Source organism: Telmatherina bonti (genome assembly GCF_933228915.1).
Source record: "Telmatherina bonti genome assembly, chromosome: 3".
Classification (NCBI taxonomy): Eukaryota; Metazoa; Chordata; class Actinopteri; order Atheriniformes; family Telmatherinidae; genus Telmatherina; species Telmatherina bonti.
In genome coordinates, this window is record NC_136621.1 from 17,258,703 (window position 1) to 17,284,840 (window position 26,138).

At 40.0% G+C, this 26,138-nt stretch overlaps 3 protein-coding genes across 3 annotated transcripts in view; 1 reads left to right on the forward strand and 2 right to left on the reverse strand.

Moving 5' to 3' along the window:
• gnav1 (guanine nucleotide binding protein (G protein) alpha v1) overlaps positions 1-12,977 on the forward strand; it is a 38,447-nt gene extending 25,470 nt beyond the window's left edge. The window contains exons 6-9 of the mRNA XM_079261779.1: positions 2,072-2,201; positions 4,058-4,129; positions 9,328-9,415; positions 12,670-12,977. Coding sequence (XP_079117905.1) covers positions 2,072-2,201; positions 4,058-4,129; positions 9,328-9,415; positions 12,670-12,860 — 481 coding nt within the window. The 3' untranslated portion in view covers positions 12,861-12,977. The remainder of the gene's footprint in view (positions 1-2,071; positions 2,202-4,057; positions 4,130-9,327; positions 9,416-12,669) is intronic.
• Positions 12,978-14,384: 1,407 nt separating this feature from the next.
• On the reverse strand, positions 14,385-15,330 carry npb (neuropeptide B). The gene is made up of 2 exons (XM_079264836.1): positions 15,047-15,330; positions 14,385-14,653 (listed from the first exon to the last, which is right to left on the reverse strand). The coding sequence occupies exons 1-2, from the start codon at positions 15,308-15,310 to the stop codon at positions 14,525-14,527; spliced, it is 393 nt and encodes a 130-aa protein (XP_079120962.1). The 5' UTR covers positions 15,311-15,330; the 3' UTR covers positions 14,385-14,524.
• Positions 15,331-16,383: 1,053 nt separating this feature from the next.
• sgsh (N-sulfoglucosamine sulfohydrolase (sulfamidase)) lies at positions 16,384-25,902 on the reverse strand. The gene is made up of 9 exons (XM_079261100.1): positions 25,728-25,902; positions 24,277-24,437; positions 24,098-24,203; positions 23,636-24,012; positions 22,598-22,679; positions 22,286-22,489; positions 19,700-19,866; positions 19,390-19,607; positions 16,384-16,618 (listed from the first exon to the last, which is right to left on the reverse strand). The coding sequence occupies exons 1-9, from the start codon at positions 25,807-25,809 to the stop codon at positions 16,435-16,437; spliced, it is 1,581 nt and encodes a 526-aa protein (XP_079117226.1). The 5' UTR covers positions 25,810-25,902; the 3' UTR covers positions 16,384-16,434.
• Between the last annotated feature and the right edge of the window lie 236 nt (positions 25,903-26,138).

Below are 26,138 nucleotides of genomic sequence, written 5' to 3' on the forward strand. Positions count from 1 at the left end.
CTTTTCCTCATTTAGTTAACTCTTGCTTTTTCTGTTTCCCTTTAGATACACTTCATAAATTATGCATTTGCACTAATATTTAAACATTTTGACAAATATTTAAACATTTTAACAAATATTTCAATGGGAAGAAAAACAGGAAACAATCGATGAGTGATGTCATGGCAGCTTTGGTTCCTTCGTCAATACATTTTTCTGAGAAGTAAATGAGATATCATCAGCTATGATGAGACTTAGCAATCGAAGATACTTTTCTCCAGTTTGGATTGCGGCTCTTTTGAAGGCAGGCTGCAGGTTGATATGGCCACATCACACAATTCACATTTATTAGCCGTGTATAGTCATAGTGCAAATGAGTCATGACTTGCTTCCTGTAATGATACATCACTTTTTTTTCTGCCTTCAATAGCTTTGGAAATTTTTCATTTATCTTAATTTCACCTTTCACTGCCTTTCCTTTGTGCCTCCTTGTTGTGCATCTGTGTTTCAACGTTTTTTTCCCCTTCTTAATAAAGAGTTGCATTAACTCGGTGGATACTCGTAGGAAAGAGGGGCGGTGGCACATCTGGCGCTGAGAATGAGTGAAGTGGGATGGTCTGATGTGCGGCTTCGTGTTTGTCGGCTCTCATTGCTGTTGCATTTTGCTTCATCCTTCTGGAGAAAAGCTGACCTTTACGCTTTCTGTGCTGTTGTGTTGTGATTGTCTCTCAGAAAATGCTGTGATTGTACTGGTGAAAATTGAAAAGGGTATGGTGGCGACGCAGCCAGGAGATGTGTGTGACCCACTCTACTTCCTGTTAGAAGCTTTAAAGTCACATCTTTGAGAAATACCTGATATCTTAAAACCAATAGCATCTTTTATTGACTAAATGGGAACTTCTGCAGGAACTTGAATGATGATACGATGTTGTTTTTCTGAAGATGCTTGCAGACACATACACATAGGTACATTATTACTATTACAAACCACTGTTAAAACTGGATTACATTGTCAAATATGACAGTGGAAATGGTATGACTTACTGTGTGTGTGTGTGTGTGTGTGTGTGTGTGTGTGTGTGTGTGTGCCTGCATGCGTCTATTCTGTCTTGTAGGTTCTTGACTGAGTTTTGTTCTGTCAATCAGCAGCATTTGTACCAATAATAACAATGTGGATCTTTTATTTCTCTTCACTTGTGCAGCCACTGTTGCTGTTAGATTTTTTTTTTCTTAATTTAAAGGAAGTGGAGCCTCTCACAGAAAGACCAGTATTACAATGTGATTTTCATGGTCCATTCTTTTTCTTTTGTAACATAAAATAAGAGAAAATATGCAGAGTTCTGACAAGAACAAATTGCAAGAGAACAGCTAAAAGAAAAAAAAAAATACAACGAAAAAAAAAGTAAATAACATTTACTGGATGTTAATTGTTTGTGAATTTAACAAATTCTGGTTGTAGAGACTTTATATATCTGACCCTGTCCATCTATAAATCAACAAAGGCACCCTTTATGAGGCAAATTGAAAATGTAATAAATTCCATCACATAAATCTCATTCACTGTTTGTCTAGTCAGACACTGGGTGGAACGGGATTGTACCATGTTGAGTAATTGCTTTCTTGGTTAGTTTGGTTTAGTTTCCATTTCCGCATCTTAAACCACATTTTCTTAAATATACTTGTTTCTTTAAATGTCTTGTTTTTACCTTTTTCAGCAGTATTGCACACATTTTTTTCTTTAAAAAAAAAAAGGAATAAATTTTAATTACTTGGTTTACAAACAGTTTTAACAAATTGCTTTTTAACAGCAGTATTCCTTTTATGATTAAAGGAAACTCAAGAAGTTTTGGCCTTTACACTAGTAATTCTGCGAAACGGATGCAGCGTATTGAGAACAGATGTGTGGAAAGGTGTGCTGCTTTCTCCTGCAGGGAAACTGGAGGGGAGAACAGAATTTCACACAACACTGGTGTATGTGAGCACAACTCATCCCAAACATTCCTAATGGCTGACAGCCTTGATGACCTTCATCCCAAACCAGTATCCCTTGTTTCAGCTTGCCTTCATCTTTTAATCCTCCCTGTGTTTGTAGGATGTTTGATGTTGGAGGCCAGAGAACAGAGCGAAGGAAGTGGATCGGGTGTTTCGAAGATGTCAGAGCAGTGCTGTTTGTGGTGTCGCTCAGTGGATATGACATGACTCTGGTGGAAGACCCCTCAATGGTACGAGTCATACTAAATCACTTTTCCACAAATATACAAAACAAATAAAGACCTGGTCACTTTTCAGAATGCAGATACTTCTAATAATATACTGAAATATATGCATACATGTGTTAATTGAACAACAAAGTAGGAACTTTATAAACATTAAAAACTGTAGAAAAGTAAAATCAGACTTGTTAACCAATCTCATGAGATTGATTTGTAAATAAAGTTCGGTATCATGATGTTAGCAGTTAGTAATTTACAAAATGAAAGTAAATGAAAATATTTCTTTTGGACATGTTAAAACTCAATAAATGATCTTAAACAGAGGTAAAGCTGGAACTCCATACAATCAGTCCTTTTAGAGTCACCGTTTTTATTTATATGAATTCATCCCATAAAATCCATATAAGCTAAAAAAGCACCCTGCAGTGGGCCAATCAGAACAATGCAGGAAGGCAGCTGAAACACTGACTTAAAACTGAAAATGCTGCTGGAATTCCAACACTTATAAACAGCTTCTCTGGTTTGTTTTTGCATTTGACACAGAGAGGAAAAAAAACTCAGTGTTGCTGTTAATTTTTGGTAAAAAGCAAAGAGGAGCAGATTTTGGGCAGTTATTTATTTGCTAATAACATAATATGTCTGAATGTGGTAAATGGACTTTATAGTGCTTTTCCAGTCATGCAGACCACTCAAAGCGCTTCACACTACATGCCACATTCACCCATTCACATGCACACTCATACGACACACTCATACCCCGATAGATACATCGGGGGCCATCTTTTGGGGGTCAGTGTCTTGTCCCAGGACACTTTGGCATGCTGTCAAGGGAAGCCTGGAATCGACCTCCCAACTTTCCAGTTGAAAGACAACTGCTCTTCCTCCTGAGCTTCAGCCCGCATGTGGCCGATGCATTCAGACTGGTGCCATACTGGAAGTGATCAGGTCAATGGATTGCAACTGATGTCTGAAAGTGGCTTTAGAACAGGGGTGTCCTCGAGCGCCGCACTCCTGAAAGTTTTAGTTTTATCCCTGATCCAACACACCTGATTCAAATTAAATTCCTCTCCTCAGCAGCTTACTGTCAAAGTTATGCCCAATCATGTTGACCAGTAAAATCTGATCCAGGTGTTGCGCGGCAAGATACACCCAAGAGCTGCAGGACAGTGGACCTCAAGGGCCGGCTTTGGACATTTAGAATAACCAGCTCCTGAAGATTTAGATGTCTTTAGACCTGATTTGAAATACGGAGGAAACACATTTGAACTCCCATTTTACCTTGAAAAAGCCAGAGGCTTTAGATAAGAGATCTATTCTATTCTGTTGTCATTTAGCAGACACTTTTATCCAAAGTGACATTCATTCTCATACCACGATAGGCACATTGGGGTTCAGTGTCTTGCCCAAGGACACTTCGGCACATAGTCAGGGGAATCGAACTCCCAACTTCCCAGTTAAAAGCCGACTGCTCTTCCTCCTGAGCTACAGCTACCACCCATGATCTCCCATTCTGGTCCTTGTGAGCTGCTGTCCTGCATGTTTTAGATGTTTACCTGCTTCTATTTGGCCTCAAAGGAAGATTAGACTCGATAATAAAGATAAAAACCTAGTTTCTCATTCAGCTGCTGGATGACACATAGATAATGTTAGCTGTTGTCTTCAGTTATCTCTCCATGTCTGCTCTGAGATATAAACTCTGAGCAATGATGAAGGATACACAAAGAATTTCACTTTCAACTTTATGACTCATTCTGTTGGCAGTCAAAACTTTTGTCCTCAAAGACAGAGTTTTAAAATAAAGTGATGAAGCTGCTCTCCTCCGCGTGTCCCTCTGCAGCTGTTAAACACTTGTGTTCTCCCAACAGAACCGTCTTCAGGAGAGCATGAAGCTTTTTTCCTCCATCTGCAATAACATCTTTTTCCGGAGCACGTCTATGGTGAGAATTTCATTGCTTACTCAACCTCAGGAGCACAGATAAATTTAAGAAAAGAATTTGAATTGACTGTCTTGTAGATTTTGATTGTTTCCTCAGTTTCCTAAAGAGGAAAAAAAGTTTGCAAAATGACAAGAGCCCCATCAGGAAAGATGTACCGTTTAATATGCTTGAGTCAGGTGCATACATATTCACAAGAAGCTCTCTTTTATTACAGGAATGAGTAATATGTTGTAAACTACCAAATCACATCTCTGTCTCCAGGTCTATGCGTCTTGTATTATACTGTAGTAGCTCTCTGACTGAAGTTGGCAACACAAAGCTTTAGTTTATGAGATGCATACCTACTTTAGAAGCTGCAGATAGAGATGTACAGAGGAACGTCCAATTACTAGGACTGGTGGCTCATCGTATACTGTCAGCATCACACAACAAATTCTGATCAGCTGCTGCAATAAAACCGCTGACAAGTGAAATGACTAACATTGATTTGTTTGTCACAGTGGCACCTTTAATGAGGCAGCAGATAAACAACGAGGTTTGGAGGTTGAGAGGTTAATGGAAGAAGGGAAAATTAGCAATATTAAACAAGTCAAACAAGGGGTCACCATGTGTTGGTTTGAAGACTGGGTCATGGTACTCCAAAACTAAAGAGCTTATACTGTGTTTCTGAAGCAGCAATGTTCCAAAGATGCATGAGGGGAATAGAGACTGACCCGTGCTGAGCTGCGAAAGCACAAACTTCTGAAAACTGCGTACATGTTTTAGCCCTGTGCCTGTGTTTAGGCCATGTTCAAAAACTGCATACCCATACGGCCACAGGGGTCTATCTAAATTCTTGTGGAGTAGGGCTGGGCGATTAATCGGATTTTTATCTCAGTTACGATTTGAGTTTTCAACGATTATGAAAATAAAAGGGTGCGATTATTTTTCTCTTTGCAGTTTCCTATCCTGCTGTCTTCATTTGCTAATCGAGCGTCTCTGCTGTGTTGTAAACTCCTCCCACAGCCGCTTTGGTTTCATTCAGCCACTGTTCTCGCTAAATCTGGCGACTTTTTTTTGTTAAAAGCGACTAGCGACAAATCTCGCAACTTTTACTGGAGTTATTGAAGACTTTTCTTGTGTTTTGGCGACTGACTTGATGGCACATATTGTTCTGCAGTTACTGTAAGGAACGAGCAGCGGGAGCCTCACCAGTCCTAAAGCACTCCCAGGCGGCCAGTCTCAGTCGGCTCCGGCTGCAGGTCAATGTAGAATAACTGCAGTAGGTTGTGGAAGTTCACCTAAACATAGTTTATACCATGGTCAGTGAGAACTGGCTGCATTATTTTCATATAAACGCACACGGAGTTCGGCGGGTTAAATCACTGTAATATGCCTCCGTTACAGGGCGTTACCATAGCAATGCGTTAACCAGCTGATTCAGATCAGCTGTTTTTTTAACAGGTGAATCAGAGAAACGGGCTGCAGCCTGACAGCGGTTGTTTGGCATAAAACGTACATCGAGGCCAACATGAAATAGTTCCTATACTTCAGCAAATGTTGTAAAAAAGAAATACAAATTTGTTATAAAATATTTCCTGTGTGGGACCATGGTAAAAGCGGATTAAACAACGCGTAACCGTAAATTAGACGGTTATAATGCCCAACGCGGAGTCGAGAACATCACGACATGCAGCGTTGTTTAATCCTTACTTATATCGATTCAGTTTACATCAGTATTTGCACTTTGTCAAGAAAAAGCTTCATGTTATTTGTTGGTTTTCTAAAATATGTGGAATCCTTAAGGCATTTTTTAAAAGTTATGGTTTAATGTAAAAAAAAAAAAATCATGTTGTTAAAGATAAAAAAATAATTGTGTTCAATAATCGAGATCTCAATCTCAGTCAACATCGTGATTATAATTTTTGCCATAATCGAGCAGCCCTATTGTGGAGTCACTGTAAATATGTGCACATGTATTACAAGAAGAAATTAAAACTGCAAGTGGTGATATAGGCCCTCGCACCATGGCGCCGCTCGGCATAATGCCACCGTCTCCCCTGGCAACATCCTTCCCATGCCTCTCTCAACCTAAAGTGCAGCCAGACTGCACTTCAGGCCATTTAGGCCTTATGAACGGTCACTTCCTGTCACCAAGGGGCGGGGCTAATTTATAATCTAATTATTGACATGCACAAATGTGAAGGATATTCCTGCCATCATCTGTAGCAAATTTGGTGCAGGTTGGTTGTTTTTTGTGGGAGTAATGTCAGTTTTCCTTTTCATTGCATCATATCCACTTTGCTGCCCCGCCTCTCCTAAATGATATCCCCTATTAAAAGAAAAAACACAACTTTTAATCACACATGTCTCTTGAGCATCCTGACTCATTTGGGTTAAAGTTGGATAAAATTCTTATGAGGAACTTCTTAAAATGCATGGAGAAGAAAATGACAGAAATGACCCCAAAAATGGCACCTTTTTCAAAATGGCCGACTTCCTGTTTGATTTAGCCCATATGTCCAAGAGACTTTTTTGAAGGTACTGGAAGGGTCTACAAGTGTGCTGAATTTTATCCATGTCAGTCAATGTAGTGGGCGGGGTTGATTGACTGAAATTTAGTAGGGGGCGCTATGGAGGCATGCTGCATTTATTCCATAATGTTTCAATGGGGCTTAGTTCAGGGCCTTACTGTCATCAGTCATGGCAAGTTTGGTGGTGGTCCAAGGTTCCATGGCTTGGTCACAGGTACTTCCTGTTTCATGGCGTTGGACCGCCATTCGCCATGTCCCGTTTAGCGTAGCGACTTGAGGTTTTTATTGTGGTATCATGAAAGGGTTTGACATGTTTTGAAAGAGTCTCAATTGTTTTGGAACATTTGCTTAGAAGCATGACCCTCAAACGTGTAAAAAACCACTTCCTGTTGTAAGTGGGCGGGGCTTAGGTCTAGACCAGCAATGGTCACATTAATCTGTTCAGGACCGATCCCTTATTAATCCCTATAAGTTTTATGGTGATCAGATCAAAATTGACAATTTTATAGTAATTTATGATGTCACGCCGCCGCATGGAACTTCGCCATGGCGTCACGGGCACGCCGTGCAGCGTAGAGCAACGTCCTTTACCAGATCTCTTCACCAACATGTTTTGTGATGCCTGAGTGAATTTGGACCATGTGGCGTCCACCAAACCCGAGTTATGGGTGTGTGGGCAAAAATAACTTTTGACCTCCAGGGGGCGTGGCTATTTCATAATCAAAATATTGGCATATAGAACTCTGTAGGAGGGGACTGCCATCATATCTAGCAAATTTGGTGCAGAAATGTTGCTTTATGTGGGAGTTATAGCTGTTTTTTTCATGGAGAGACATCAAACTTTGAGGCCACGCCCCTCGTAAACTAAGTCTCCTATTAGAAAAAATAACACAACATTTAATCACACATGCCTCCTGAACATCCTGAGCAATTTGTGGCTCAGTGGGATAAAAGCTCTAGGACGAGTTCGTTAAAATGCGAGGTGCTAAAACGCCAAAATGGCAGCTTTGACCTTAAATAGACAACTTCCTGTCGACTTTTCACCATGACATTAAGAGGATTTTTTGTTCGCCCGTTCATATAGATCATGTGTATGAATTTTCATAAAGATTAATAATATGCAGTGGCGGGGCACCTCAAAATATCAAATTTTTCGCATTCCCTTGGGGGGGGGTACGCAAAATATGGTGCGTTTTCGAGCATGTTCAGGCCTCCAAAAAAGCACCTGAAGTGTCCGAATAAAAATAATAATAAACACTTCCAAAAATGTGTGTAGGAGCAAACTTGTGGCGAGAAATAAGTAAACTGTTCTATTCAAAGTTATTTAGTTGTGACTGAACATGAGAGGCTCTGATCCACTGCTGCCTCCATGCTTCCCTGTTTTAACGTCAGGCAGAAGGCGGCTGGGTGCTCCCAGCGTTCAGGTGGGTGGAGCAGCTGTATTAGTCAAGCATAAATGAGATAAATCTCTGTAGCTTTCCGTTGTTCTCTAAAACACCACAGGACATTGTTTGATAAATGCTGTTTCCACACGCAAATCACATCCTCGGCCCTGTGTGTCCGTCTGTCAATCGCAATTAAAAAGGCATTTATATTAGGTTGAGCTATGGTGAGGTGACATTTTGCCCTCTCTCTGATTTTTCCATTCCTGTTTCCAGTAACTGAGTGCATTAAAACTGCCCTGTAATGAGTTTCTTTATTTTACATGTACTTGAAGCCCACTTAAGACACCAGTCGCAGCAACTCTTCCGTGTTTGTCCAGAAACTTTCCCCATCAACACTTTTAACGCTGGTTAAAAGGGAACTCCAGTCTGGATCCAAACAAAGTAGATTAAGTCAAATTAAAGCTCAGCATTTTGTTGTGTTTGGTCATGACAAATGACATCACAGATATAATTTTACATATTGGCTTTTGCAGAAAATTTCCCACAAACCATCTTTTGCAGTCGGTTATCTTCTTTAACCATAAAAAAAAACAAAAACGTATTTAAAGCTTCGTTAGAGCCAAATAGGCAATTAAAATGCCTGCGTGTGACGTGTTTATGTGCAGGGTTGTGTGTGTGTGGGCCTGCACATTAACATGGCTAACAGGCTCATTAAACAAAAGTGTTTAATGATGCAGTTTTTATGTGGGAGGAAAATTTGTAACCTACACCTCAATTAACTTTTCGCTGTGGCTGGTCAGTGATAATTACACACGGAGGTGTTTCTCTGTATCCTGTTTTCAGAAAAATCTGCTCCACTTCAACCCCCCTCCCTTGTTTTGTTATCATCAGGAGCTTATTTTTATGAGTGTTTGTGATCAGACGGCTGGAAAAGGGACAATAGAGCTGTTTTAATTAGTCGAGTGCGAAGCCAGAAGCCTCCCTGCAGCAGAAGCGGAGGCAGAAAGACGGATTTATCATCATGGAGCTCTTTTAGTTAAAACTTCATGAAGTATTGATTCCACGTTGACGTGAAGTTATCGATCCACCGTCGATGACTTCAACTCATGCATGTATCAGTACAACCATTGATCTTTGCATTTTATGTGAATCTCTCCAAGTAGCCTAGTTGCTATGGGTTACTGCTGCAGTGATATTAAACATTTCCTGTTTATTTCCTTATTTTCTCTCATGTCAACTTTTTTCGAAGGAGGAAGTGTGTTTTTGCGTTTCTGGCTGAATGTTTCTGTTTTGTTTTCAGATTTTATTCATGAACAAGATCGACCTTTTTCAAGACAAGATTTTACACTCTGGACGACATCTACGGTTATATTTACCACAGTTTAAAGGTGAGGCTGATGTTACTGAGAATTGTTTTTAATCTTTAAAATGGAACCAGTCAACCAATCTGTCAGCTGAATGACTTGAAATTTGAGCTCTTAACCCCTAAAAAACATTTTAAGTGTCCATTTAATGAAAAATTGAGCCAAGAAATGGCCATATTATCACTCTAATAAAGCTTCCTGTTTGTACAGCAAGCTAAAAAGGTGATTATTTTTAAGTCTGCAGGGATGATGTCTGCACTGTGGATGAATTTATGACAAAAATCCTTCCAGATCTCTTCAGTTTTTCTGTTTATTAGACCGTTGTTGAACTCCAGGACCAAAACACAAGCCAACATCTGACGAGTGATTTGTCATTTACTGACCTGCTGGCAGGATGCAGCAGTGCTGTAGGCTTCGCCCTTTTCTTAAACATCTTGGGGTTTTCTTTGATTTTAATTTTAAATTTTGAGGTCAGTGCAGTATTCCAGTCTAGTTTTCATCATCTGAGGCTTATCAGTAAAGTGAAGCCTTATCTTCCTTGTGATGACCTGGAAAGGGTCATTCATGCTTTTATCTTCTCTAGACTGGACTACTGCAAGTCACTTTATACTGGGATTGACCAGTCTCTCCTCCTCCGTCTACAGCTGGGACAGAACTCAGCTGCCCGCCTGTTAACGGGGAAAAGACGGTGTGAGCACATGTCCCCTGTATTGTGTTCTCTTCACTGGCTGCCCGTCTCTTTTAGAATAGTTTTTAAAGTTTTACTTCTGGCTTTTAAATGATTAAATTGTCTGGCACCTTTGTACCTTTCTGAGCTTCTGCACCGACATCTTCTTGTTAGAGCTCTGAGATCTGAAGACCAGATACTTGTACTGGTCCCTAAGACTTGACTCAGGGAGACAGAGCCTTTTCTACAGCAGACCCCAAACTCTGGAATTGTCTCCCTCTATCTGTGAGGTCAGCTAGGACTTTAAGTTGCTTTTAGTGTCTTTTAAAAACACATCTTTTTACGTTGGCTTTTAACTCCAGAGAGAATGACGACTAGGTTTTTTCTGTCTTATATTGTCTGTTTTAAGCTGGGTTGGTGTTGTTGGGGACCGAGCAAGGTTTGAAAGTGGCACCCTGTCTTGCCTCCCCCCCCTCTCTGGTCTTGCTCCTTATGTAATCCAAGGCTTTTTTTATTCGCAGCTTTTTCAACCAACAATTTTCTTTTTCTCGACTGTTTAGCAGGAGGAGGCAAATGAACCGAGCCGGGTTGGGGAAATCCTTCCTGCATTTTCTCAGCCATGTTTGCTTTCTGAGTTTCTTCTTTACTACTTTGTATTTTCATCCTCACACACTATTTGTATGCAGGGTGTGGCTATCAGGTATGCACTGCAGGAGAGGGAGGAGGGGAGCCGGGAGAAGAAGCTTACGAAATATAAGAAATGAACATCTTCAATTCGTCCGAACGTCTTGATTGGTCAGAGTTTTTGCAGATTTACAGTAAACTGAGGGGTCTAACTATATTTCTTATTGTTCATGATTACAAAATGTCCAGACTACTATCAGGTTGAGGAACCACTTCACCCAGAGGGAAAAAAAATCTCTGAGCAAGATTACCTACCCCAGCTTTAAATGTTGTTTTATGATATTAATGTTGATATATTTTATTTAACTCTACAGTGCTTCTGTTACTTTGTGGTATGTGAAAGTGCTCTATAGATAAAGTTTTTATTGATTGATTTATTGATTGATTTAGCCCATAAAAACATTACAGACAAGTAAACTAGGAACTATGAGAACAATTCAATTCAACTTTATTTGTATAGTGCCACTTCACAACAATGTTGTAACAGGGCACTTTACATGACACAGAACAACAAATGTTCTGTAAATCTAGGTGAGAATTCATTCATTCATTTCCTGAACCCGCTTAATCCTAGTAAGGGTCGCGGGGGAAGCTGGAGTCTATCCCAGCAGCCTTGGGACGAGAGGCAGGGTACACCCTGGACAGGTCGCCAGTTTATCGCAGGTCTAGGTGAGAATTACGAGTCCTAAATATTTTTTTAAAGGAAACCCAGCTTCAGTAATCCATGGATGTTGTAATATTCCCCACTTCAGTATGGTTTCATGTAACATCAGGAGTTGCCAGTAAATTTCAAAATCCCATTTCAGATTAAAAAAAAAAAAGCCAGACAAATTCTAAAGTTAAGTCCATTTTAAAAGACAGACTGATAATAAGCTCTCAGCGTTACACACACTGTTAATTTGGGAGATTTTTTATATTTGCTCAGCATTTCACCTCCCGTATCTCAGTGGTCTCACCAGGAGCCGTGCCCCCTCTGCTCTCATGCAAATGTCAATAAAAATGCTAACACACTTGGGATTGGGGTCAGCGAGCAGAGCGAGTGTTCATCTGACTAACCACAGATATGATGATGAATCCAATATCATTTTCTGTGGTTTTTCTCATGTTTGCATGATTGAACCAATCTTCCATTATGCTATGCATTCTGTTTCAGATTCCCCACATGACTAGAAAGAACCATGGGTGCAAGAAAAAGTACTTTTGCTCAAGAGTTTTGCAAAAATACAGTTTTTCATTTGAAAGTCATGTTTTAAAAAAAGAAACTTTAACATTACGTCTGTACTCAGGAAGTCAGAGGATCTTTGTTTTTGCTGCATATTGTTGCACCTAAGATTCCCAGCAGCTATTTTTCATAAATATTTTTCCCCGTCCTCTTTTGCATCACAGTAACATCTGGGTATAAAGAAAGGCGAGACAAAGTGCAACTGGTTTCAGAGGAGCTTTAAACCTAACAAATATGATGTTTGCTGTCTTATGGTTATGTTTGAAAGCACAAATAGACATGTCAACACAGCTTGTAATTTATCTGTCCCAGAGGTTATTTCACTGACATCTGATGCAGATTTTAGTGATAATGCTTCTGAAAGTGAGTGAATATTAATATTAATCAATATTAATATTATTAATATTAATATTAATAATATTAATTAATCAGTGAATATTGATCAATCTTTCCTTAAATGATCTGAATGTTTCTTCTGAATCTGCCCGGTTGGTGGAATAATCTGACAATTAGCTGCATTTTCCTAATTTGAACTGTTTTATCTCCTGCAGTCCAGCTTTATTGAGATTTTCTAATTATTTTTGTTGGTTTATTTTCATCTACAGATCACAGTCAGGTGTTTGTCTGCTTATTCAGAGGGAATAGTTTGGGTCTTTCCTGCTTGTTTTGGTCGAACTGACCTCTCCTTGTTCGTCTCTGTCCCAGGCGCAGACTGCGATGTGGACTCAGCCGCTCGTTTCATCGCTGCCGCCTTCGTCTCTCTCAACAACTCACCCAGCAAACTTGTCTACCATCACTTCACCACGGCAACCGACACCTCAAACATCCAGGTTGTTTTCCAGGTGGTCATGGACACAATAATCAAAGAAAACCTGGAAGCCGTATCGCTCCTGTAGCCTAACAGCATCCATATGAGCCGCTGCACTGTGAGACCGCATCACACCTGAAGTGATGTCTCATGTGGGAAGTCTGAAACTGTCCGAAAGCAAACAGAAAAGACAGAATATGCCGATCATCCCATCAAAAAGGTTTTCCACTTTCTGTTACATGATGTGCAGCCTGTGATTCTTGGTCTGGAGGTGAAGGGTGCTTCATCTTATCTTCCTTTGGAGTCCTAAAATGTTGACTTTTAAACGCAGCTCTGAGAATATGAAGCATTTTTATTATTATTTTTTCTGTAGTGCAAAATGAAGCGACAAACATATGTTTCTCTTTTTATGAACGCTAGGAAAAACAATATGTGCCACGTATTTGTGTCCTTTGAGAGGAGGAAGCAGGACAGTGAGGAGGTGAGGAATTGCTGTTTGTTCATTAACTTCCTTGGCGAGTGGTTCATCCACGTTTACCATCATGTTTTCCCCTCATTTATCACAGTGTTTTTGCTGTGCAGATCGTGTGCGTCACACCCTCCTAATGAGGCTGTGATCACTGTTAAAACTACCAGTTTGCGTTTACTTGAAATCATCTGCACGGCAAGCATTTCTAAAACCTTGCCCTCAATCGTCCTCCTGACTGTTATCACTTCGCAATGATGCTGGGAAATTTATTATAAATGGAAGCACGTATGATACAAACATCCCTGAAGCATCTCACTTGGATTTAATTTCCCTCCTTTCATCTGTGGTGATTATTTTTCTGCTCTGACACATTAGCCGATTTGGCAGCAGGATGGTGACTCCTCCATCTGATTGGTGGCATTAACTTTGCTGGAGCTGGTTTTGAAGAGTCCTCCAAGCAACTGACTGACTATCACACCAGCTTCTCTTACTCCAGTTATAAAAAAGATAAAGTAATGACTCACGTAGTCTGCATCCTTAAAGAAAATCACACCCAAGTGCCTTATAATAAAGTGGGGTTGAATTACCTGCAAGGAATCTGCATATTTTTCTCTCCACACTTTCATGTTTCCTGCTTTATGGCTTGTTTCCTTTTTCAAATTTTGTGGACCACATCCTCACATTATTGTTTTCTGTATTTTACTGTGTACTGCACTGAACTAAGGCAAAAATAAATTAAAGGCATTTAATAATGTGCCTGTTTAAAATTATTTTAGGACAATTATCTTGTTAGATGAAAGGTCAATACAAAGATGTAATTTGCGTTTTCGTTCATCTGCCAGTAAATTCAGACCAGACAGCAGATTATCAGTTTGTTCATTTTAATAAATAAAATAAATCAACAGTATTCCAGGAAATCTGCACTGCAGTCAACTTTATAGACATGTAATACAGTTTGATAACGCGGGTACATTTCAGGGTTAAACATTAAAGATGTAAAGTCTTCTGGGATGAAAATGGCTTCAACTAATTATGGCAATATTTTTTCCTTATTTTTATTTTGTTTATGTAACCAAAACAAAGCAAACTTTTTTTTTTCTTTTCTAAAATAAAGGAAAATATTCAGAGTTTGCAACGGTCCATAATCAACAATGATCGCGGTTCTCGCCCTCCAAACCCCCCCATGCTGCTCTGTCTCCCCGTTTGCTAGTTTGCGTTTTCCAGAGAAGCGGCTTTGGGGTTTTGGTGGAGGTGGAACACTGTCTGCGTGGCCGAACCGGGACTCACGCGGACAGGCAGTCCATGGAGTCCAGGGTGAGGAAGACGTCCGCTTTGCACTGGAAGGTGCCCGTCCCGTCCCGCAGCAGCTCGCAGCTCTTCAGGTTAGGAGAGATGTCTTTGACGCAGATAGCCTGTAAGAGATGATCAGGGATTTTTAGATTTATTGTGTGTGTCCTTGTAAATGCCGAAACATTTCTCTGTAGACCTGAAAATATCCCTCATCTTTAATACTTTATTTTCTTGTGTCGGCATTCAGAGGGTTGCGTCTTTACGCAGAACAGTGAGCTTAGTTTTTATTTTAAAATATATATTTTTTAAAAATTTTAAATCTCCATATAGATATACTGTTTTTTTTCTTTATAATTAAAACTTTTATCTGCGCCTCTGTAGGCATGTTACAGGTTTAGTTTGTCTCTTGCGGTGCGTGGAAAGCGAACTTTACGCGCATTTCTTGAACAAGCTCAAGCTCAAATAATTTCCCTGAAACAGGAACATGAGTTGTTGTCATTTAGTAGCTTACTTACCATGTTTTTGAAGACGGAGACCTGTTTGTTAGCTTCTGGGATCGCGTTGTTACCTGCTGTCTCCCCGCTGTCCATCAGCGTCTCTTCAGACTCGGCTCTCCGGACGTACGGCGACCTCCTGATACCGGACAGCAAACCGGAGGCGCGACCCACCGAGTAGTAACTGGGCCCAGTTGACTGCTTGTACCAGGCTTCGACTGAATGGCAGGAGATGAGTAAAGACACTCCGATGCAAACCACAGCAAACCTGACAGATCTCCCCATGTCTTGGATTTGTGCGGATGAGCTACCTTCTCTTCTTTTTATGCTTATCTCTTGTCTTTTCTGTCTGCGGAGACTTTGTTTTGCTTGGCTCTATGAAAACTCTGCTGTTTATATAGGATGCTCAGGCGACGTTATCGTGACCTACAGACATTCATCAAATCAGAGCAGAGGGAGGTTTAGGACGTCAGATCTTCTCTGGCACTTGGATGTTATCAAGAAAATTTTCTTTTTAAAAAAACAAAAAACAGTGGACTGTGACAAACAGTGAGACATAAGGATATGGCTCAAAGAGGACATTTTGTGTTTACTTATCTGGACAAAATAGTTGTTAGTTAAAATTACCTGGGTGTATTAAACATCTTAACACACACTGCCTACGTGCATTATCCCTAAAGTAATTTTCCACTCAAGTTAATTGTTTCAGTAAAGAGAATAAGCTGCACAATGTCCCAAACCCCCAAAGATAAGGTATACCAGCCCTGTTTGTCCAATCCATTCAGCTAAAAAGTTGTCACCACAGAAGAATTAGAACAGCAGACTTCAAAAGACTCCAACATGAGTGAAATGGGAGAATTAGAAGCATAAAGATATGCAGATCAATTATCAAGAATGAATAAATTCATCCGAATTTTCTAAATGATGGATGTTCTTTCTGTTTAGTATCACTTCAAAATTGTGTCTTTGATTTTAAAAAAAAAAAAAAAAAAAAGAATTATCAATACAAACCCTTTCAAGATTGATTTGCTGACATCCCCAGTTATGCATTATAAATCCGGCTGGCTGAGTTTAATTAGCAAATAAGTCTTTAGCTGCTCAGATAAATAATGGAGACGGTTAAATGGTGTGTACTTCTTTTTTTTTTTTTTTCTTCCAAAAATACAATTGTGTAAGGCAGTCTGGAGGATAAAAAATGTACATTCAAATGAGAAGAGAATCACTGACTTGAATGACAAAGTATATTGAAGGGGGACTAAAACAATGTCATGAACTGAAATAGTTTATTTTCTTCCATTAAAAGCAGTAGCAATGTACAAAAATATAAATTCACATAAATGTCATGGATTTGAGGGTAAATGCTTTTATGCTCTCAGGTATCACTTCAATCAAGATGAGTCAGAGTACCATTAGAGTCCATTGTAGAGGGGTCTGCAGTGCGGCTCCAGTTTGTCCTCCAGGACGTAGTCAGGTCCACAGACCCAAGGGTCTCCTGTCTCCCACTGCCACTTCTGCAGACTCTGTCTCAGGCTGTCCAGCACGTCACTGTAGGCTGGGTCTGACACCAGGTTCTTCGTTTCCATGGGGTCTGTCCTGTGTTTAGCATTAAAGCATTATTCATTCATTTTCTAAATAATGAGAGAACAAAACAAAGTCAGTTACTCTAAACATGCCCAAAATGACAAATGAACATTTTTTGGATTAATGAACTGATGTTGTGGGCTGCAACACAGCCCACACCTTGCTATGAGGCCACAGGGCATACCTGTGACTCCCAGACTGCTGGGATAGGCTCCAGCTCCCCCGTGACCCTGGCACTCATGTTTCCACTCACATGAGGTTTTCTGTAAATTTTATTCAAATCTTTTTTTTCCTCAGGGAAACATATTCCAACTCTTTCTTAACATGTTTAATTCGTAGATTGTAGTCAAACTTTAAATATACTGAGGTTAAAAACACACGAACAAAAATAAACCTCAAAATATCAGTCTGTTTTCCATCCATTGGACGGTCGGACTGTGGGGGAAGCTGCCTAAGCAGAGAAGGCCACAATTCCCACTCCCAGTCAACTTCTTCTTGCTCATACGGGGGGATCCCGAGGCATTCCCAGGCCAGTCGAGAGACTTAGTCCCTCCAGTGTATCCTGGGTCTTCCCTAGGGTCCCTTCTCAGTGGGATGTGTCACGAACACCTTACCAGTAAGACATCCGAGAGCCATCCTTGCCCGATCCACCTCATCTGGCTTCGCTTGATGCGGAGGAGCAGTGGTTCTACACTGAACCCTCCCCAGCTGACCATACTTCTCACCATAACTCCACCCTGGGGAGGAAACCCATTTCAGCCACCACACCTCTCCACTCCTTGGCTGATCTTAGAAATTCTACCCATAAAAGTTATGATAAGAATCTGTAACAAAAGCCAATCTTGGAGGATCTCTCACTGGAAATGAATCTGACTTACTGCTGGTTATCTGGACCAAGATTTTGCACCAGTCTAGCAGGGACCGGACAGCTCGTACAAGGTACTCCATCCTCCCAGAGCACCCACCACAGGACACCCCAAGGTACACGGTGGAATGGTTTTTCTCCATGTCCACAAAGCACATGAAGACAGGTCTTACCTAGGGTGTAGAGATGTTCCACAACCATGATAAAAACCATACTGCGCCTCCTCAGTCCAATGTTCAACTATCTGATGACCCCCCTCCCTAGGAACCCTTAAAAGACCTTAGCGAGGAGGCTGTGAAGTGTTATCCTCTTGTAGCTAGAGCACACTGGTCCCCCCTCCTTAAGAGGGGGGCCACCACCCCAGACTGCCAGTCCAGAAGCACCGTCCTGATGTCCACACAATGCTGCAGAGGAGTGTTAATGATGACAGCCCAACAGGATCCAGATCCTTCAGGAACTCTGGACGGATCTCGTCCACCAGCCAGAGCCTTGCCAGGTAGGAACTTTAAAACAACTTCAGCATCAGAGACAGGAGAACCCATTTGCAAGTCCCCCGTCTCTACTTTTTTATCCAAAGACGTGTCAAAGAATAAACAAAATAAATGTTTTTTAGCAAATGGTTGAGATGCCAAAAGGAAGAAGTTAATAATCATGTAACAACAGTGAAATGGTTGAAATTTAGAACAGTAGTGTTATAACAAACACTTAGTTTGGGTTTTTACAAACCAAAACCAATTGGTAGAGATTGTCCAGGCAGGTTTGTTTCCTGATGTTTTTTAAAGGTAAATTCATCAAAGTCCCTGCAAATTTACCTCTACCAAATGGTAGACCAACACTTCTAGTTGTTAATGTCTTTAGGAAACATTGAACTTCTTTTTCCAAAGAAGAAAGAAATAAACTTACGTTTTTCTATGTCTGTGCAAAAGTGCAATATAGTGCTAATTAATTTAAATAAACATTTACATGTAAATTAAATACTGTAATAATTGTAATTGTAATGAAAAAAAAGTTACATTTGAAGACGACAAAGTTTTTTATAACTAATCCTTGGTTTTGGCACCCATGCCAAATTCAGAGAGAGAGAGAGAAAAGGTTGATTTTGTGTTTGATCACAGTCAAGCAAAAAGAGCAAGGCTACTCCTAATGGCCGTTTATATTATTGATTTATCTGTCATATTTTGCTGAAGCATCAGTTTATCATTTAAATGATGAAAAATGACTGTCACAGTTCTCCAGAGTCCGACATGTCTTCAAAAACCAGCAGGCCAAAGCGAAGACACGAAGCTCTGCATACAGAAAGCTTCACCGATGTGAAGAGAGAGAGACAGTAGATCTCAACCCTGAAACAATGGCTTTGCAGATCAAATGGATCCAACTATACAAGTCTCAATTTATCTCTATTAAAAGCCACATAAAACCAGAAACCTTATTCAAAGGGAAATACGACGGGTTTTTTTTTAACACAAATTTCTTTCTCTTTGAAATATCTCAACTGTGACGATTAACTAATGATTTTTAAAGTCTAACAGGTTAATTATAAGCAGGGTGTATTTAAACTGGGAGCTCATTGATCATTTACAAAATTCTCTCATAAATGTGCCAATAAGACTGCTCTGATCCTGAACATGTAGACTTTTAGAGTTTGTTTTTATGCCTTTTACAGCCACATTCATTACCTCTTCTGAACATGAAAATGTGAACATCTTTTACTTCAGTTTTAGGCCAATTTTTCATCACTAAACTCACTAAATTACTGTTACTAATTTAAGCTGTGGTCCTGAGACATCCACTGTTTTGGATGGGGTACTGTGATTGTGAGGATCTTCTAACACTTTAACCAAATGTGGTTTACTGATGGATCCTCACAGCGAGGATTTTTTTACCTCCACAGAATAAAGTGTGTGCTGCTGTTACAGACCTGGTGTCAAACAGCTCCCAGCGCTCTCTGTAGTAATACTCATCCAGGCTTTTGAACCAGTGTGTCGGCTGATGCAGCCTGGTACGGTTCAGAAGGTCCTGAAAGGTGGGTGACACGTACAGATCCTGATCGATGGGGAAAGGCATGCGGTAATGCAGGTTGTGAAGAAGGTGATACGTCCCTTGGTGGACAGAACGAATCGGATAGTACATAGTTATCTGTAATTGAAACGACAGTAGAGATGTCAGGGCAGGTGTTTTGCTGCTTCATGAGAGCGTTCTGTATGTGTGAGTAGCTGAAATACCCTGACCTCATGCAGGGACTGGCTGGAGTAGACTGTGTGCCAGCTGCTGGGCTCAGAGACCAAAGCAGGCAGTAAGGAGCGACCAGTGAGGAGGACCTGAGTGGTGGGGCTGCCAGGGAGGCGGTAGGAGGGGTAAGACACAGAAAACCAGTCCAGAATGGTTGGAGTGATGTCTGCCAAGAAAAAAAAAAAAAAAGACAATAGGTGGAGAAATTTATTAAAAGACAGTGAAGAAACGATAAATCTCATCTGAAGTAAAGCTTTTCGGCGCTTTGTTAGTTGCTGTTCCTTTAGTTGCATCTATAAAAAACACCAAACGTAACACAGTTTGACAGACATAAAATCGTATTTTATATACCAATAAAGTTATTCTTAACTGGCTAATGGCTAAAGCTCAGCTGATCTTGTTCTTCAGAAATATGAAGAAACTTGACAAGAGGATGACAAAAGAAAAGGCAGGGATCTAAAACTATGAACAGCAGCCAGAAGGCTGATAAGACACGGCCTCCAGGCAAGCGGGTCCATCAAGTCATTCTGAATACTTTCAGGTCCTGCTCTGTTTGGTAGTGAAACTGCCTAAAATATATTCTTTTAATATTGTAGAAATAAACCTGTCAGATCCATCTGGACCAGCTCTACTGTCGTTCCTACATTATTAACCGTTATCTCCATTTGTGAACCATTTAACATTGATTCTTGTTATTGTCACAAAGAAATGGGGAAAAAAAATACAGAGAAACATGTTTCTCTTTTTTCTTACATTAGAAGGACGGCTCGACATATCCAGGGTATGATTGAGCTGAAATAACCACAGTAACAGAGACCTCTCCAAATCGGTATTACAATACTGCTTATCAACGCCGTAAATCAGTCCACGTTTCTGTGTGCATCCAGGTAAACTGGGCAGAGTGGGCATCGGCTGACCAGTCACAATCATATGTCAGGTAACATGAAAAGCAATAGCTGTTGCATCAAGAGTACAAATGTAAAGAAAATTACATAAAGCTCACTGCTGCAGGTCTAGTTCTATAATCATATGAAAAACTTTCAGTCTTACGTCAGATGCAACACTGGCTGACTGTGATGATCTTTGTTCCAGATAAAGAGAAGCAATAAAAAGCAGTCCGTGGGATGACTGTAAATGTTGAAGTTCTTTTTCTGTCATCAGGGCTCTACAAGCCTGTAATGGTTTGTATCTTATAAGATATGTGAACATGCAGACATCTGTTGGTGCAATCTGATGAGTTTGACAAAGTGCACATTCACTTCAGGAGAAAATAAGGAAATCATTTATAGCTCAATGATTTTAATACATAAATGACGTTAGTTTGACATCTTTAAACATCATCACTGACTAGTTTTAGAGTAACAAGTCTTCATTTGAAATATTTCAAATATTTTTTGTTGGAATGAGGAGTCTATAAACATTTTAATTGTTGTTTAACTTTAAAAGGTTTAGATAGACACTTTTGCCTGTGCATCCAGTGATCTCTTTTTAAAGAAACATGACTGGTCCAGAAGAGCTTTTCTGGGTTTTTTCACTCAGTCTGAAACCTAATCTGTTCTGGAGCAAATTAGGTTTTCAGGTAAGAAGCAAACCAGCTTTGTGATGCTGAAAATCCAGAGCTGAGCCTGAAGACACATCACTCAGCCACTAATCCCGCTGCATAGTTAAGACCCCCGGATGGCAAATCGGTAGCAACAGGTCTAATGAAGTCATCGGTCCCCTCCAGAGCCCGGAGATCAACATTACTGAAGGAGGTGAGATCATCTCAATAAGGAATGGAGGAAAAGACAGCAACATCCTAAGAGTTTTGAAAAGTCCTTTAAGAAGCCAGAAGAAATGTTCATGCAGACTAAAAGAAAAGATAAGCAAGCTTGTGTAAGAGGATTCAGGCTGTGACGAAGAATAAAGGTGGTCGGATGTGATATTTACTTTCAAGCTCGTTAAAATTGTTGCGCATGTTTTTATAAATCTCTGCAGCTTTTCTCACTTTATGTTATCTTTGATATTTCAGAAGAATGAAGAGTTTCTTTATAAGGAAGGAACATTTCTCTTTGTTTAAAGAATAAAATACAAAGTCATTTGATTGGCTAAAAAAATCAATAATCACACCTCTGAATCGGCTGTTTTTGTAAGCTGGTCCCAGACAGTTTGGTTTCACAGGACTGCAAAATATTCAATGTGAAGATAAAGAAAATAGGATTTTTACACAGTTTCAGTCTGTAACACTGTGTTATAACTGTCTGTCAAAATTTGCTGCAAATATGTGGAATTACTGGTTTTGAACGAGCATTATTTTACAAATGATATGAAACATTTCAGCTCATCTTTTTGAGAAACAACATTGCTCTTCAGTCTCCCTCTTGTGGCCATTTAAGCACATCAGATAAACTGACTTCTTGGATGCGTGATTGTGAATGTTGCTCGTCAAGTAAACTACCAGGAACAGTTTTCCAGAACAGAAACATGTCAGAAAACTACTTATCTTCTTAATAATATCTTCTAAAATAATCTTCTTAATATTATAAATGTTGCCTCTGCACTTCATCCACATCCAGCCCTCCGGTGTCCCTCTAACATTGTCTTACCCAGCAGGCTGACGTAGGCCCGGCTGGTGTCTCCCCACCGCTCCCTGTGTTCTGGAGATGACACAAGCATGGGCTCAGCCGTCCCGGCCTGATACAGGTTGGTCCTGCCGTTGGGGAAGGGGATGCCGTTATCTGAGCTGTAGATAACCAGAGTGTCATTCTCATAACCAGCATCTCTTAGCTCTTGAAGAACTAATCCGATACCTGTGGAGGAAATTTACACTGTCAGGAGCTTTGGATTCTTCATCATCTTCATCTTGTGTGTGTGTGTGTGTTGGTCTGGAGGGTGTGTGTCTGGAGGGTGTTACGCACCCTGATCCAGCCTGCTGACTGTGGTGTACTGTGCAGCCAAGTCGGCTCGTGCTGCTGGTGTGTCCGGCACAAAAGGAGGAACCTGAAGTCATGAGATGGGGGGAAGTCAAGAAAGCTTCATGCTTCAATTAAATCAGTGTTTTTCTTTTTTGTATAACTTTATATTTGCAGAACATTTTGTGAAGAACTAAAAAGACAGAAGAAAATTAAATACAGTCACAATGAGAAAAAGTGCATTAAAGCTAAATAAAAAACAAAGAAAAAAAACCCCAGAGCAAAAATAGTTGACTAAATACAAAGAAAAAGTTAAAAACAGCCAGAGTTTAGAATAAAATAAAACAAAATGCAGGCAAAGTGGCTGCAGAGAAGTACACAGTCCAGATTATTAACAATAATGCTTTCATGCAGATGAAGAAAATATGGATCAAAACAGATGAACAGTTAAAAACAAACAGAGAAAACAAACCATTTCTCTTTCTCCTGACATGATTTGGTGGGCGAGTCAGAAAGGGTGCATTGTGTGTCCTGCATCGATGTGTAAACAGGAGACTGTATTTGTTAACTACAGTTTAAACCAAGGTGGAAACTCTGATTTCTATAATCTAAAGCTAATCCTTTTAGCAACCACCATCCACAATGCAAGAGCTTGTTGTAGAGGTAAAGAAAGAGCCGGAGTGTGTGGAAAAGTATTAAGTGTAACAAAGTGGATATCTGGGGATGAATATTAATCGAATACTGATGTTAAAAACATCAAATGTACAACACCACAATGTCCTGAGATTCCGACAAGACCAGAAATGATGTCCAAGTGCTTCAACTCTTCCTTTTACATTCATCACATGTAGGTGAATCAGGGGGAATTTTTTCTTCAGTTTTCTTCAATATAAACAATGAATGACTTTAAACTGAACTGGACTGAAACTGAGCAAAAGAGAAAATCAGTGTTTATCAGAAATTCACTTAAATAACTGAGTTTTAAGTGTTTGACTGCGCATAGTAGGGAGCTCTTTTAACACAATAAAACATTTAATCACTTACCTTTACTTGTTCTGGCGTGTAATATACTGGTGTCCAGTCAGGGATTCTTCCCATCCCTATCTCTCCATTCCCAAACTTCTCACAGAAAGCTCCGTACTGGGGCTGGGAATGGCCACATCGGTGCGTGTCGTGGAAGGCCACATAAAGGAAAAACGGCCTCTCCTCCTCTTTCACATTCCTATTGTTGCTAATTTTCTCCCTCTCCTTTTGTCTTTGTTTAAAAGCTTCCTCTTTATGAATCTGAAAAAACTTGCGAACCAGAATTTTGATCCGGGTGATGTTCCTCCCCACCTGGAGGACAGAGTTGTTTTCTTCTGTGTAGGCAAAATCAAAAGGGTAAACGGATCCAGGACCGACATGTTTCTTTCCAATTATACCTGTAAGAATCGGACAGTAAAAAACAACATGGAGAAAAGCAGGAGAAGGGAGACTGTAAACTTGAGCTGGTCTTGTTTTATTCACCTGTGTGTATGTTGGCCTGGCTGAGGAGGAGCGGCAGACTCTGTACTCCATCAAAAGAGTTGAAATTATGAACCCCTTGATGAAGTCCGTACATGCCGTTCTGATGCTGGAAACAGATCAAACTAACTTCAGCATCTTCACACCCAAATGAGAAGCATCCGGATGTGTGTGCCTGTTACCTGCGGCAGGCCGGTAAGGATGGCGGAGCGGCTGGGGGAGCAGCTGCTGACAGATGTGAAGGCGTTGCTGAATATCACGCTGCGTTGGGCCAGAGAGCGCAGGTGAGGGGTGTGGACCACAGAATTATTATAAACGTCTGTTTCAAAGCCTGCATCGTCAGCTGTACAAAAGAAGACAGAAGCTCACCATGACAGCCTGTGTACAACACAGACATAAGCAAGAGACATCAGTATGTTTCTGTGTATCTCGTTCTTTTATATTACCGGTGTATATAGTTAAATCATCACATACACATTGACAGTGCAGTGGTTATACATGTCTGAAATGGTTTTTTTTTTTTATGCCTTAAAAAATAAAATGTAATTAAATCATTATATATTCATCAGTTGATGTTATCCTGTCTGCAGCTGATGATCCAAATATCAGCAAGTAAGCCTAAATATCTGTGCATATTTTGTTTCATTTAACGTCTTCATCACTAGAGCCCTCTGTGCAGTATAGAAGATCTTGTTTCTTCTGCTTCTTTGTTTTATCATGATTTTATTATGTTATTGTTTTATTTGTTTTTGTTGTTTAATTGTAGAGCATTTTGGAAAAATGTGATTGTTGTAAATATGTGGTATAAATAAAACAGGTATTGACATATTTGCTGCTGATTTGTTGGCTTCACATCCATGATGAGAATCTCCAGTTCCACCACATCCCAAAGATGCTCTACTGGACTGAGATCTGGTGACTGTGGAGACCACTGGGATACAATGAACTAAGTGTTGATTAAAGCAGTTGGAGATGATTTGAGCTTTGTGATATGGTGCATTATCCTACTGGTAGTAGCCATCAGGAGATCCTACGTTGGGGTCATAAAGGGAAGGACATGGTTAGCAACAACATTTAGGTAGGCTGTGGTGTACAACGACTCTACGGGGGCAGCTGTGGCTCAGGTTGTTGTTTGCAAGTTGAAAAGGTTGATGTATCCTTGCCTCCGATATATTGTACTAAGGGGCCCAAAGTGTGTCCCATACCAATATAAAACCACTACCAGTATGTATCATGTATATTGAAAAAGATAAATAAATAAATAAAAGGGTAGATCCATTGCTTTCATGTTGTTTATGCCTAATTCTGACCCTACCATTTAAATGTACCTTTTCAGTCATATCCTACCAGTCTTCTCCACTAACATCACAAGGCATTTTGGTCCAGAAAGCTGCAACTCACTGCTTATTTCTCTTTTTTCAGACCATTCTCTGTAAAATAAAAAACACTGACCAACAACTATGTAGCCTGTAAACCAGTGATAACAATAATGTATAAAAGTATTGTGCACATTTTAGTGTCAACAGAGTGAATTGTACACAGGTGAATTTCCTGGCCTAAGTTCAACACAAACTTTGAAAAATGAACATGATTTTTTTTTCACCACCATGCAGAGATGACAATATTTACTCACCAATTATTAACAGTACATTTCTTTTCTTTGACTCTACGAAGCAACTCGATGCTAAAATTAAACAAAACATTTGAGACAGCATGATGATCTCAATTAAACGTAACACTCAGTAAAAACACGTCAATTTAAAAAGTAAAGAAATAAGTCACAAAACTAAGGATTTAACACAGTTTACAGCTTCGGAACTTCTTCCGGAAACAATTTACGCCCCGCCCACATTCAGTCACATGACAGAGGTCACATGAAGGCAGAAAAAAGGAACCTGTCTCGCGCCTGATGAGCGAGAAGTGTTTTCAACAGCAGTGGTCGTGGACCAGCAAAATCACAGCTGCACTAACACAGGATGTCTAAGAGGTAAACATCACACTATTCTATTCTATTCTATTCTATTCTATTCTATTCTATTCTATC